Here is a 13,871-nt window from a genome sequence, read left to right as displayed (position 1 = left end):
CACCAGGCATTAAACAGTGGACCGCGCGCGCGTCCAGCTGTCCCCGCCGACCCTGGCCCTCCATATCGAATGAGGAGAGGACGATCTGGTTGAGGCTCTCAGAGCAAGCCTAATAATCATTTTCTTTGAGTCGCATTGCGAGTCAAATTTGACCTCGGTTCTATTCTTCCTATGCCGGGTAACAAAGGACTCTTTTAATACTTTGTTCTTGCCTACCTCTGGTCCATTGCTCGGAGTACATCTAGTCGCCCACGCCGCATTTCCCCAAACCCAGCTCGCAACTTCCAGCTTGCACAGGCGCATGATTCCAAAAACTCACCCAGTAACGACTCTTATCTGCATATCGCAAATATCCCTCGCCTTCCCTCTCTTAGGTTCTATTGCGACTGCCTGCGCACTCGTCGACAGTTCTTCTGAGGTTGCGGAAAGCTGGATAGAACACGGATTACAGGTGAGAAAGCGACGCTTCCTTTTCTTTGGACGTGTATTATCGCGTGTGTTTGGACTACGGCTCAGTGCACCTTTTCATGATACCAAGTTCTAACTGTTACGAAAAGAGGCAGATCTGGCTTTTTGAGACAAATCGAGATGCCCCCCAGACGCGGCGCCGTCAGGCAGACGGGGTCAACGCCCCGCGCCGAGGGCGCTCTCTCTTTCTTTCAGCACCAGCTGATGTCGGATAGTCGAAACCAGGCCTTGCCTAACCTCCCCACGAAACAGTCATTCGCTTATGGCTCGGCTGAAACGCCGCTCCTTCCACGGCAGCTGGTGCTCAACCCTCATATGGACTTGGTAGAAATGGCCGGCCAGATCGATAAGGGCATCGAAGACGCGAAAGACCGAGAGCAAAGACAAACCGTGTCGAATGCGGATCGTAACCGTCGACGGCGTTCATCCTCAGCCAATATGTCACCGGTGCGAAGAACACGCCGAGAGCCAACTCCAGATCAAACGCAGCTACTCGAGTCGCTGCGTGATGCGACAAGGTCACCAAGTCCTGTCAATGACTACCACGCAAACGACCAGTCAACTGCGACTCCCACTCCTCCTATCCCACATACTATTTCGACGGCTTCTAGTCCAGCACTGGATCCTGTTCCTGAATCTCGATATCCCCACGTGCCTGCGGACAAGCTATACCCTTCACCCCTGCTGCGCTCGGGCGTTCCAGCGCATGATGAGCCGCCTTTGAGTAGCTTCTCTGGGGTTGACAACGAATCCGTGATTTCGTATTCCATTGAGCGGGATGTTCATGACGACGACTTGCGGCGGACGCTGTCCGATGGCAAGAACATCACTGCACCCCCTCGCCGAGTATCCGGGATGGCATTTGTCAAAGATGTCTCAACTATTCATGAAGAGGACGAACCTGACTCAAGACTTTCTCAGTACCAATCATCGCCGTTGAAGTCACCTCCAGTGAAACCCCTTCACCCGCTGAAATCCGTAGTGCCACCTAAGGCGCCGTCTCCAGCAAGGTCACCTTCGCCTTCTTTGTCACCTTCACCTAGTCAATCATCATCCCCTCTGAGGTCTCTTTCACTCTCAATATCGCCGTCGCCTGAAAAGTCGCCTTCACCCCCTCGACGTGTCTCGCCTCGAAAGGCACCAACACCCAAGAAATCACCACTCCCGGTAAAGGCATCAACACCCAGGAAATCACCACTGCCGGCAAAGGCACCTACACCCAAGAAATCACCATTTCCGGCAAAGGCACCAACGCCAGCCAAGTTGCCTTCTCCTTCGCCAATGTATGAAGATATCGAGATGGAGACTACACCGGAGCCCGAATGGGAGCCGCAACCAGAGTTTCTTAGAGAAGAATCACCTATCGCCCAACCACCAGCCCCCAGAAAGACTTCCATTCCAGAGTATCATGCGGAAGATGCATCTGCAAGAGTACAGAGAACGCGCAACCTCAAGGCACTCCTGCTTGGTGTGCGTACCCCGAGTGAGATCCTAACCGCTATTGGTCGGGTGATTGCACTTCTGACCATGGCGATGATTGTCCTAACTGGTTTCAACTATTTGAGTGAAGTTATTCCTTTCGCTCATCCTGAGTACTATGGATCATTGAATGAGACCGGGTTGAATGCGATCAGCAGTCTCAGCGCACAGGTGTCCAGCCTAGGGTCTCAAGTATCCACTCTAGCAAGGGACATCCAGACAGTCAAAGCTGATCTCCGAGCACAACCGACAACACGTGTATCCCCTGTGACTGGGTCATCTTCTGGCACGTCTTATGGCACCTACATTCCAAAAACCAATTTCTTGACTGTAAATCTCGGTATCCTTGTTGATCCTTACAAGACAAATCCTACCGTGACGCAGTATACCACTTATAAAGGACAAATGTATAATAAATGGTTTGGTGATGAAGTTCGCCGCCCGCAACCACCTTTGTCCGTTGCCTCAAGGTGGGACGATATCGGAGACTGCTGGTGCAGCGTCTTGCGCGATGGGATGACACAGATTACTATTCTCCTGGGCCACCGTATCGTCCCGGAAGAAATGGTTGTCGAGCATGTTCCCAAAGCAGTGGCGCTGACCCCCGGGCTTGCCCCCCGAGATATGGAGCTATGGGCCCGGTTTCGCCGCGTTTATAACGACACTTTAGTATACCCTACTCCACCAAAGTCGTGGGCCGATTGGTTGAAGTCCAAGGTTACCCCGTTTGCTCCCCCACAGAGTATTGCTGGGCAGGATGATATCATGAACGATGAGCGGTTCGTCTTGCACGAGCCGGTCATGCATGCTCTCTCGTTGGCCTACCCCGGTGAAGCGGAAGAACACTACTGGGGTCAGCATGATGAGTTGCTCGGGCCGGCGTTCTATCGTGTTGGGCGTTGGACTTATGACATCAACGGCGATTCTCATGCGCAAAAGTTCATCCTTGATGCCGTAATTGACGACCCGGAGATCCGCGTGGATAAGATAATTGTTCGCGCGAAAAACAACTGGGGAGCCGATCACACGTGTATCTACCGACTGGAACTGTTTGGCCACAAGTAGCTGGCCCTGCTTTCTCTACCTCTTTCCCCCATTTTTTTGCAGTTTACTTCATTTTTATCTTTTGGCCTTTTAGCCTTCTTTGCTTATTGGCATTACCCTTTGATAAGTTTTCTTTCTTGCAGGCGTTCTCTTTCTAGGCGGGATACGGATATGACCAATAGATTGGGGTGTAATTCAATCAAACATCAGCTGGCGTTCTGGTCATCTTGAGGCGTTCTCTTTACCTTTGACGGATTGCGGACGGTGTGTCTTTCCTTTCTTTGCATGCAGGATTACTCGATTTCAAGCGGGCTTCTGCAGGAGATACCACCAGACGAGTTATGCATTAGCAGCTGAACTGGATTTTTGTGTTTCTTGTTGTTATTGCTAGATACCTTATCTTCAGATCCATAGACAGTGATAGTATGCTAGGATTCGAGCGATTGCACACAAATCTTTAGTCCATCCAGCACACAACTGGATCCGCTACCCCGACCACTCTCCTCGCGATCTTGTCTTCTCAAGCTTGATCACTTGTTAATCCAAGTTTCTCTTTCGGTGGACATCATCTAAGTATAGGACTTCTGCTCTACAGGGAAACAGATCGGTATGCCACTCATTGGCTCGGCCGCAAGAACAGGACCAACTGTTGCTCAATCTGCGAGTGACAATTTCAACACCTCCACCAGATCCTCTAATAGCAAGCATTAAGGTCGTGCACAGGTGAAATTTGTAGAGATGAAAGTGGCTGTGAGGATCAGGCAGGATTTTTTCCGGAGTCGGGATTGATAGTACTGTAGTTTCCTCTTTCGGCGGCCGCTTGGAATCCTCAATCCAGCTTGCGACCAGCGGAGTCACATGGTTGTAGACCAATACCCTTAGGATGCATAGCGGTCGACCCTTTTACCTCCCTCTCCAGAACCACTGCATACACCCTACCTATCCATATTGATGTATCAGTCTCCGCTCGAAATAAGCATCGGATACCACAAATAGTAACGTATCACATCCCCCTTGCATAAGTGACGAACGCCACATACGACGACAAGTGAATCAGATACGATCCATCGCTGAGGCAGGCGACGGAAGAGTTTTTCAAGCGGAAGAAACGTCCGGAGGATATTGATCGATGACACGCGGGGTCTTGACGATGTGGCTGCATATTCTAGATGCTGGATGGCGCGCGACCACTCCAACGGGCCAGTGCCGAGTGCAGGGTGATGCTGATACGACGTAGTAGGGTGCGAACTACTCCGTATATCTTGCTCGCTCTCTCGCCAACTGACCTACGGAGTATAGTTACTCTGTTAGTAGAACCTTGATTCCACATGTTATGCATCCTTGCGTTGAGGTTATGTTTATCTAGTGGTGCCCTTGCGGTGCGTCTGTGAGCTAGTATAATCTGACGTGCTCAAGGGGCCGATGGTTAAAACCCTGTTTATGCTTTCTGGAAAGATGGAATCTGTTAGTGGGGATGTATCCTTGCAGATGGAGTGGGGGAGGATGGGTTCGGGGTTCGGGATTCGGGTTCTATGCTTGTAGTTCGCCGTGAGGTGAAGATTCCGGGTCCAGAATCTGTTCAAAATGTGTGTGTATTTCGTTTTAGTTGGTAGATTGTGATCGGTCGTTTGTGATATATGTTGCAATAAGCCAGCAAATTTACTTTCTTGTGTAGAAACCTCTGGACTTTAGTCGATTGAAGCGTTCATCGATGTGTTGTTCCTGATGTGATACGCAGCCTAAGGCTGGCTGCACGGCATCGCCGACGGCAGGGCAGGCGTTCCTGAAACACAAGAACACCATCGCACCCCCCAACTATGGAGACACCGCAAACCCATGCTACCGCTCCCTAGGCAATCTCCATGACACGTGTGGATATCTTCCCTCTTCAGATCGGAGACAATCTTTTCCCCAGTGGTGTTCTGGGCCTTTGCCGGACTGGTCGAAGATCGACCGGGCGGGCAGTAAAGAGAGGGTCATGGACATGGTGAACCTTGAAGGTTCCAGGGGGGGGAGTCACAGCTTATACATCACTATGGATGAGCAGTAGGATATTTGTCGAGTGTTGGTTTTGGTTGACATGGGGGGAAGTATAAGGCGTTGGTCTGAGAAAGGCAAAAGTCGATGCTGCGACGGCGGCCTGGAAGTGCCGTGCTGGTGACCTGGCGAGGGCTTGAGGATTTAACTAACGGTCAAGGATTTGAGCAAGTCGTCCTGATCCTGGACCGGGGTTCCTCTCTTCCCTCTCATTCCCTATATCCTATATCTCATTTTGGTTTCCATGAAGATTCTTGCCGTGGGATTGAGGAGAAGAGCCGGCTCTCTTTCGCATGGAACAGGTGTTAAACGCGTGAGGTCTGAGTTACGGATTATCCCCGTTGCTGGTCGACTTACGATTCGAGATATTGCTGCTTTGCTGCTTCTCAATGTCTTAACTTATAACTACTTATAAGCAACTATTACACAGTAGTCTGGCAACTGCTCCGTACTCAACTCCGGAGTAGGGCCTCGGAAAGGAGAGCATGCTTGATCATGCAACCAGGGGCAGCCTCAGTTCATTGATGAATGATAACTTGGTCGCTCGCTGAGTGGAGAAGAGCTAATGCAACCCCCATGATCCATGCTCCAGTTCGCCTTTGCACGTTCGACTGGTTCTCGAATCGAGTCGGGGTTTCGACTCGGTGGTGTGGACCGGATGCTGGTCAATCAATGTAGATTGCTATCTTCCAGCCGTCTTAATTGATCCTACGTTTCTCGGCGACTGGCTTACCGCGTGGCTGCAGTCAGGCTGGGACACTGTGCTCCATCGAGTAATTTACGATGGAGAAGCACAAAGCTTTCATTAACTTACCTCCATTTCGCGCGATGATGAGACTGATGATGCCGTAATGTACCCAAAACTCATCAATGGTCTACTCCGTAGGTAGCCTGATACGTAGTCTCAGAGCCTCGGCTGCTGTCCCACTTGCCGAATGACAGCTCTGCTCCAATCCGGCATGGATTGGCATTGTCAGTCCCTCATCGTGGCACCATACAGTATTTGATGGAGCGACTGACCCGCCGCCAGAGCAACAGCCTCAATCTGTACCGCTCGAGGTCATTAGAGAATGGAGGGTCAGTATGTATGTGCGTCTTGGGCGGCCATGCCGTCCGTGCCATTGGAATTAATTCAGCCTAGTCAAGCCCTGGAGCCTCCGGTCGGCCGTCGCTCGTCATTTCGCTTGATTAGTTAGTGGCTGATGATTAATGGGTTGCGTGTCAAAACACTGAATGCACCTGCTGTCAGTACCCGATTCCGAGTGGTTCCTGAGTTCGCAGGCCCAGCGTGTTTCAGCAGCCTGTGGGCTCCAGTAGTTTATTCTTAGAGTTCGAAGTTTGACAACACTGGGCTGACATGGTGTGACAGGGAAAATGCAGCTTGTTGACGGTGCAACAGGGAAGATTGGATAAGGATTTACTTCAATGGCTGCTGATTTAGGTTGAGGTGGCTTCCTAGGATAATCACATACCGTCTTTGCAATTTTCTTTCTGAGCTTTTTCTTCTTTCAATCTGAGAGGCAATGACGATTGTGATTTGTGCTTAGAATTGAGGGGAGTACGTGGAAGGCAGTGAACGATAGCCATTGAGTGTTTTCCAATCGCATGCCCAAACCTGAAACATCCACCAAAAGGTTGGAGGTGTGGAACAAGAAGCATTGGTTGGGGCAGAATTAATGGCTCCATCTGTTTTGTTCAACTGCTCCGGACTGCCGGTGCCTGAATCGATATCCGATATCCATCCGCTGCGAACCGTGGAAATGCTTTTGCCGGCAATCCGGCACCAGTTCAGGAAAAGTCAATGGATGAATCGGGAAAAAGATGATGGACGGGTCTGATTATGTGTGTGTGTGTGTGTGTGTGTGTGTGTGCGTAATGTGCTTTGTACAAAGTGCTGCAGTGAATGACTGATTGACTCGTAGATTCAGTCATTGATTGATAGAGGATAGACAGACACCTGCAAAAGAATGCAGATACGTAAATGTTCTGGACCTCTCTCTTTTGGGCTTCTCCCCCTGGCCTCGTAACTTTAGAGCTAGTACTCTTGGAGCGTTGAGCGACCGTACCTGACGAAAGAAAAAGGCCCGAGTACATTATTCGCTTCGTCATAGTCATAGTAATCCTCATCATCATTACCATTCTCTAGGTAAGCATCAGCAACAACAACAACAGCAACAACAACAACAACAACAAATCCACAACCAGTAACTAACAGGTTGACGGAGATCCAGCATTCCACAGAGGAGAAGAAAGAGGCCAGAACTCCGTCAGTCCTCGAGGTCTCCGCTTTCTCTTCTCCTTCTTCTCTATTTTTACCTTTTGCCTCTTTTCCAGACTTGTTTCAACATTAATCATGGTTCCCGAGTCATGAAAATGAACCCTCCTCCCAGTTACCTTAGGAGTATCGCCAGTAGTAGTGTACTATCTACCACCTACAGTACCTCGTCAGTAGTAGTAACTACTTTACTCCTTTTTGAAGCTAGTGACGGTTCCTGACTCTCTTTTTTTTCCCTTCTCTCACTCCACTTTCCCCCTCCCTCCCCCAGCCCCCATTCGCTTCAATCAACCTTGATGCCACCAATTAACTTTTACTGGTCGTCGTTCAGGAGTCTCCTTCCGCGCCAACTCACTTAGTACTGGTGACTGCCTGCCATTGCTACATCTTTTTCCTTCCAGGGTGTCTTCTGGCACCCTAGGAGGTTTGCCTTAATTCTTCTCTTTCCTCCTCTTTCTCTTCATTCACTGCAGCTTCACACCTGTCACTCCTTGTCTCCCCTCCTTCTCTTTCCTCCCCCTCCCCTCCTCCCCTCCCTCCCTCCCTAAAAGAAGTACCACAATTTACTTCTTTCGGATCAGCCACACTGCATGCGCTTTGGGTGCAAGTAGTGGTCGCAATCATTCCTTTACAAGTGTTTGTTCCCTCACTTCCTTTGTTCCCACTGCAGCCACCCCGGGCTGGAGTCCGCTCTCTTATTTCTCTCGCTGGCTGGCTGTCAATTGAGGAGGTTGTCTAACTGCGTATTTCTTGCCCACAGATATTTGTTGTCCCAGTCGTCCCTGCGATCAACGGGACTTGTTCATGTCGCAGATTGTCGCCGGCCGCCAACTCACGCGATTCACTCTCGAAACATAATACTTAATCACCCCCCCAATCCTCAACAGCCGGCAATTCACCACTGATGACGCCTCGGAACGTTCCATGACCGACCAGTAACACTTGATCACAAAATCACAATTGGTCTGCCCGACCGATCACAGTTCCATTCTACTATAAAGGCCATGACGGGTACGCCACCAGGGTCACCGTCGAGTGCGCCCCAACGACCAGTGAGCACCATCATGCGTTCGCAAAGAAGCAATAGTCGCCTCAGTATGAGCAGTAAACATGGCGGAGGAAGTCGAGCTTCCGATGAAGATGGGAAAACTGCGGTCAAAGTCGGTGCGTTTATCGAGCCACCATCATCTGCAGCATGCGTGGGTCTGTTGGTTGGGCTGAGGTTGTTGTGCCATGGCAACACTCACAACCCAGCAGCGCACTCCAATGCTGCATTCCGCCCTCATGTTCTGCATGCTGATACGAATAACTAGCTGTACGTGTCCGACCTGCTTTAAAACCGGACGACCCCAACTATGAACTGGTTCCACAACGCTTTCAGCGGCCGATGGTTCATGTCATCAACCCGACCAGTCTCGCAGTAGACGTTCCCCAGGGCCGCAAGTTATTCGTCTTCGACCGCGTATTCTCCGAGGCTGTCGATCAGGATGGAGTTTGGGAGTACCTGAGCGATAGCGTGACTTCGTTCCTGCAGGGTTACAATGTCTCCATCCTGGCATACGGTCAGTCGGGCGCGGGAAAGTCCTATACCATGGGAACCGCCGGGCCCAGCGAACAGCAAGACCCGAAATCCATGGGTGAGTCTCATGTGCTCGGACGACGATGGTCTGGCGCAGCTAATTAGTGTAGGGATTATTCCTCGTGCCGCGCAGCTCCTGTTCGAGAAACTGGACGGTCCACCCAAGCACAACCGCCACAGCTCCTCCGGTCTTCGAACTCCAGCTCGATACTCGGTCGGTTCGACCGCTAGTTTCGGGAAAGCGAGTGTCGAGAAGAACTGGCAGCTAAAAGCTACTTATGTCGAAGTACGAGCCTTGGTTTCCGTTGGTAATGTGCATCTCCCGCTAACCGGCTTAGATCTACAACGAGCAATTGAGAGATCTGCTCCTCCCGGACCACACGCCTTTCAGTGATCGCAGCGCGGTCACGATTCGTGAAGATCCTAAAGGTCGTATTATCCTGACCGGCCTGCATCAGGTCAACATCAATTCCGTGGATGACTTGATGGGCGCATTGAGCTTTGGATCCTCGATCCGACAGACTGATTCCACTGCGGTCAACGCTAAATCCTCCCGATCGCACGCCGTGTTCAGTCTGAACCTGGTTCAAAGGAAGACTGCTAACGGGATAGTGTCACCGAAAGACAAGCGTATGTCTATGCCGGGTGATATGGCAGCTGGGTCTGATCACACCATCACGGTGGACAGCAAGCTCCATTTCGTGGATTTGGCGGGAAGCGAGAGGTTGAAGAATACGGGAGCGTCGGGTGAGCGGGCTAGGGAAGGTATCTCGATCAACGCCGGTCTTGCTGCACTGGGCAAAGTCATCTCCCAGCTTTCGTCTCGACAAGCAGGCTCTCACGTCTCGTATCGCGATTCGAAGCTTACTCGGCTCCTCCAAGACTCCCTCGGTGGAAATGCCTATACGTACATGATTGCCTGTGTGACACCTCCCGAATTCCATCTGAGTGAAACGCTCAACACCGTTCAGTATGCGCAGCGAGCTAGAGCAATTCAGAGCAAACCGCGGATCCAGCAAGTCAATGATGAGTCCGACAAGCATGCGGTTATGGAACGACTGAAGGCAGAGGTGGCATTTTTGCGTCAGCAGTTGCGCAACGCAGAAGAGGCCGACCGACGAAGCGTTGCGCCAGCCGAACGAACGGAGCGCCAGAATGAGCGGGAGGTCGAACTTCAAAATCACCTGCTGGATGTTCAAGAGAGCTATAATGCGCTGAGCCAGCGCCATGCCAAGCTGATTTCAGAATTGGCACGGGACTCCGAAAAAGGCACTGATATCGATGCAAACGACTTCGCCACTGCCGTCGGTAAAAGCTCAGTCGAGAGACTCAAGAGGTCTCAGTCATTCGCCGAGTCTATCGAGCAAGTGGTCCTCGAATACGAGAAGACAATTCAGAGCCTGGAAACGTCTTTGTCGAACACACGATCCTCTCTGTCTACGACTGAAAGCACTCTCCTTGAGCGTGAGACCAGATGTACCTACGTGGAGGCCGTTAATTCGCAGCTACAGTCCCGCATCCAGAAACTCCTAGATCGAGAGGGTAGCACGGAATCATATCTGCGTGAATTGGAATCAAAGCTCGATGGACAAACCTCAGGCGAAGAGAAACAGGAGGCTATCGTATCGGAGCTGCGCAAAGAACTTAGCCGTGCCCGTGAAAGCGAAGCCAACTGCGAAGACTACATCTCAACTCTGGAAGAGCGTTTGGCTGAAGCGGATCAGGACATGGAGCTGATGCAAAGAGAGCTGGAGCGGCTGGAGCACGTTGTCGAGCGCCAGCGAAGCTTAGGAAAACTCGATAACCTTCTCTATGAGCTCGATCATGTGCAACAGAACGGCGACCAAAAGGCCGACGAGCTCGTTGATGAGCGTGAAAATGTTCTGAATATCCCTGCCAAGGGTGCCTACAACCCTCGTCTACGAGCAACATCGCTAGATGTATTGACTGAAGCCGTAGAGACCGCTATCCCAGAATCTGATGAAGGCCTAAGCGACCCAGTCGCTACTCTTGCGGATGAAAGTCTTGCGGATGCCGAGTCGGTCGCCGAAGAAGATGAGCGCGACTTGAAGACCTTGGAAGACGCGACTAACCAACTTCAGCCAGAGGTTGCGAATGCGCAGAGCCGGCCTCCAAGCCCGACTCAGTCCAGGGTTGTTGCCGAGAAACTAGACACTGTGACACAGGAGCTTCTTGACTTGCGTTTGCAGCACGAGACGACTCTGAATGACTATGAGCTTCTCGCGTCCAAATACGAGGCTGCAATGAAGGCTCTGGCAGAGCTTCAGCAAGATGCTGCAGACGAGGCCCGTCATCCTGGATCAAATCTCCAGAGCCTCCTTTCTCCGACTGCTTCTTCCCGTCCAGTTTCTTTTTTAGAAGATGCGAAGATCCCCGAGTCGAGAGTTGGAACACAACGTTCCTTCTCGCATTCACTCTCTTCGGAGTTATCCTTGGCCGGGGAGCCTGCTGCTTCGCACGAATCCTCTAATACAAACGAGCAGTTGACCGAGCAGGAGGTCCCTAATAGTGCTCGTATTTCTGAGATAGATGACGCCAGAGCCCAGGAGGTTGAGCAGATGCGTCGTCTGCTCTCTGAACACCAGGAAGGCGTCAGCATCATGACGCAAAAATACGCGCAGCTACAAGCGGAGCACGAACAAACACTTGGCCTGATCGAAACGCTCAAGGCGGAAATCCAGAAACCGAGGTCATCGCCGACGACGCCGGGCTTCAAGTCTCCAGTGATCAGACGCAAGACTAGCCAGAGTCTGATTGGTAGTGTGGACCGTGCTCAACGATCCTTGGCCGCCTTACGCAACCTCGCCTCGGAGGAATTCGAGTCTCGTCCTGATACGATGCAGAATTTCGAAGTGCACCTCGATTCTGCCATGCACGAATTGTACAACCGCATGGAGCGTATCCAGGCGCTCGAGGCTGAGAACCAAAGCGTCAAAAAGGAGATGGAAATGAAGTCCACCATCATCTCCGGACTCACTAGAGAGAGGTCCAGTTTGCAGGGTGGCGCTTCCCAGGTGGATATGGGACTCGTTTCCCAGCTGCGTGACCAAGTCGTTCAGCAAGAAAATATCATCATGGAAATGAGAGAAGCACACGAGGCTAGGGAGAAGTTGCTTCTGGCCGAGATTGACGAACTCAAAGGTCTTCTCAAGACCCAAGAAGAAGCCGCTAAGGCTTACGATGCTGGTGCTGAGGAACAAGACCGGAAGATCAACTCCTTGAACGGGGAATTGTTCGAGTGGAAGAACAAACACCAGAACGCTGTGCAATCACTACAGTCTTCGGAAGAACAACTTAGTGCGACGCTGGCAGAGCTTGACAGTGCCCTGGCCTCGTTGGACGCACTGCGCGCTGAACAGGCTGCGGCAGGTGAAGCATCTGCGTCAAAAGAGGCTGCTGCAAGAGAGCTGGAAAGCGAAAGAGCGGAACAGGAAGAAACCGTCACCAAGCTGAAGCGGGTCATCGAGGAACACCGATCCACAGCGAACATCAACCTCGAGCAAATTGCTTCTTTGGAGAAACTGTACGGTGAATCTCAGCAGCAGCTGTCCGAACTCCAGGCCGCTAAAGACAGCGATGGTAACGAGGCGGCGATACATCAGTCTCGCATGACCGAGTTAGAGGAAGAAATTGAGTCTCACAAGTTGCTCGCTGACACCTACAAGAAGAATCTTGATGCCTTGCAAGAAACCCACAGACAAGAGAGGGAGGAATTGGAATCCCGCGCAAGAGCCGCCATGCAAGCCGAATATGAGACACGTTTCACGGAGATGAACACCAACCATGAACAAGCCATGGACAATCTGAGATCTGAGATCATGGCGTCACGCGACGAATTGACGAACTTGATGCAATCGGTCTCGCGACTTTTGAGCTCCGATGTCACTGTTGACAACCTAACGGACCAGATTCAAGATGTTCTGGTGCAGAAACAGCACTTTTCTGACAGATATGCAGAGCTGATGGATATGAATGATGATTTGCGCAAGCAACTCGGTGAGAAGAGCAGCGAAGCCGGACGTCTCGACGAGCTTACCCGGAACAACGCAGCCAAAGACGCCAAGGTGAATGAGCTTGCTCTGCTGGTCGCTACCCTGGAAGATACTCTTCTGCAGAAGGATGAACAAGTGAAGAAGAAGGAGGCTCTTCTCGCTGAAGTCCAAGAAGAAAAGGAACGGAGTGTGCGTCTCGTCGAAGAACTTGAGGAACAGATTACGAACAGCTTCGATCAACACAACAACCGGCTTTCTGTGATTCAACAAGAGCGCGACCAAGCTCTAGAGGACGCCAAAGTCAAGATCGCCACTTACGAGAAGGAGATTGAAACCTACCGTTTGCGGATCGAGCAGCTCGAGCTTCAACTCAAGAACCACGATAGCTCTCATGATCGCAGCAGCTCGATCACATCCAATCTCCGCAAGAGCGCCTCGGCCACCTCCCTTCCTTCTCCACCCCCAGCAATTCCTCTGCCACCACTTCCCAACATTGCATCTGCCACCAATGGCACTGGCAGCATTTCTCCGCCAAGCTCGCGCCATACCAGCAAAGAATTGGTTAGCCCGCAGATGGTCGAGGACCAGGAAGCGCGTATCCGTACCATTGAGAAGCACCTGAACGCTGAGAAACAACTCACGGCCACTTTGGAGGAAGCTCTTGGCGATCTTGAAGCCCAGAGCAACAAGGTCAAGGCCGATTGCGAGACCTGGAAGAAGAAGGCCTGGCAATTGGAAGAAGAGTTGACGACATTGCGCAAGGAGCGCACCTCCCAGCGCCTTTCACTCCAAGCGGTTGAGGAGGAGAGGAATGCTCGACGGGAGGCCGAAGCTGCCAGAGCACAGCTTGAAGAACGCATGAACGCACTCAACAAGAAGAAAAAGAAGAGCACGCTTAACTGCTTTTGATTGATGTGCTCGGATGCATGGGAGGCTTTTGTCTGCGTACCTGTTTTATTCTTATTTTGTCGATGGA

At 51.4% G+C, this 13,871-nt stretch overlaps 2 protein-coding genes across 2 annotated transcripts; both read left to right on the top strand.

Annotated features, from left to right (window-relative positions):
* Positions 1-393: 393 nt before the first annotated feature.
* BP01DRAFT_93058 (uncharacterized protein) lies at positions 394-3,360 on the top strand. Its single transcript, XM_025580241.1, has 2 exons — positions 394-451; positions 558-3,360. The coding sequence occupies exon 2, from the start codon at positions 589-591 to the stop codon at positions 3,010-3,012; it is 2,424 nt and encodes an 807-aa protein (XP_025429777.1). The 5' UTR covers positions 394-451; positions 558-588; the 3' UTR covers positions 3,013-3,360.
* A 4,947-nt stretch (positions 3,361-8,307) lies between these two features.
* Positions 8,308-13,804, top strand: BP01DRAFT_300298 (kinesin family protein; the record flags this gene model as incomplete). The annotated part of the gene is made up of 4 exons (XM_025571982.1): positions 8,308-8,467; positions 8,617-8,940; positions 8,993-9,168; positions 9,221-13,804. 4 exons carry the CDS (start codon positions 8,308-8,310, stop codon positions 13,802-13,804), a joined length of 5,244 nt encoding a protein of 1,747 aa, XP_025429776.1.
* Positions 13,805-13,871: the final 67 nt, after the last annotated feature.

This window comes from Aspergillus saccharolyticus (genome assembly GCF_003184585.1).
Source record: "Aspergillus saccharolyticus JOP 1030-1 unplaced genomic scaffold BP01scaffold_24, whole genome shotgun sequence".
Classification (NCBI taxonomy): Eukaryota; Fungi; Ascomycota; class Eurotiomycetes; order Eurotiales; family Aspergillaceae; genus Aspergillus; species Aspergillus saccharolyticus.
Note: the sequence above shows the minus strand (reverse complement) of the source record. Positions and strands in the feature narration are given on the sequence as shown.

What these genes read in the sequence shown, in the direction of transcription:
- BP01DRAFT_93058 (XM_025580241.1), top strand. Translation starts at nt 589, where the DNA reads ATGCCCCCCAGACGCGGCGCCGTCAGGCAGACGGGGTCAACGCCCCGC.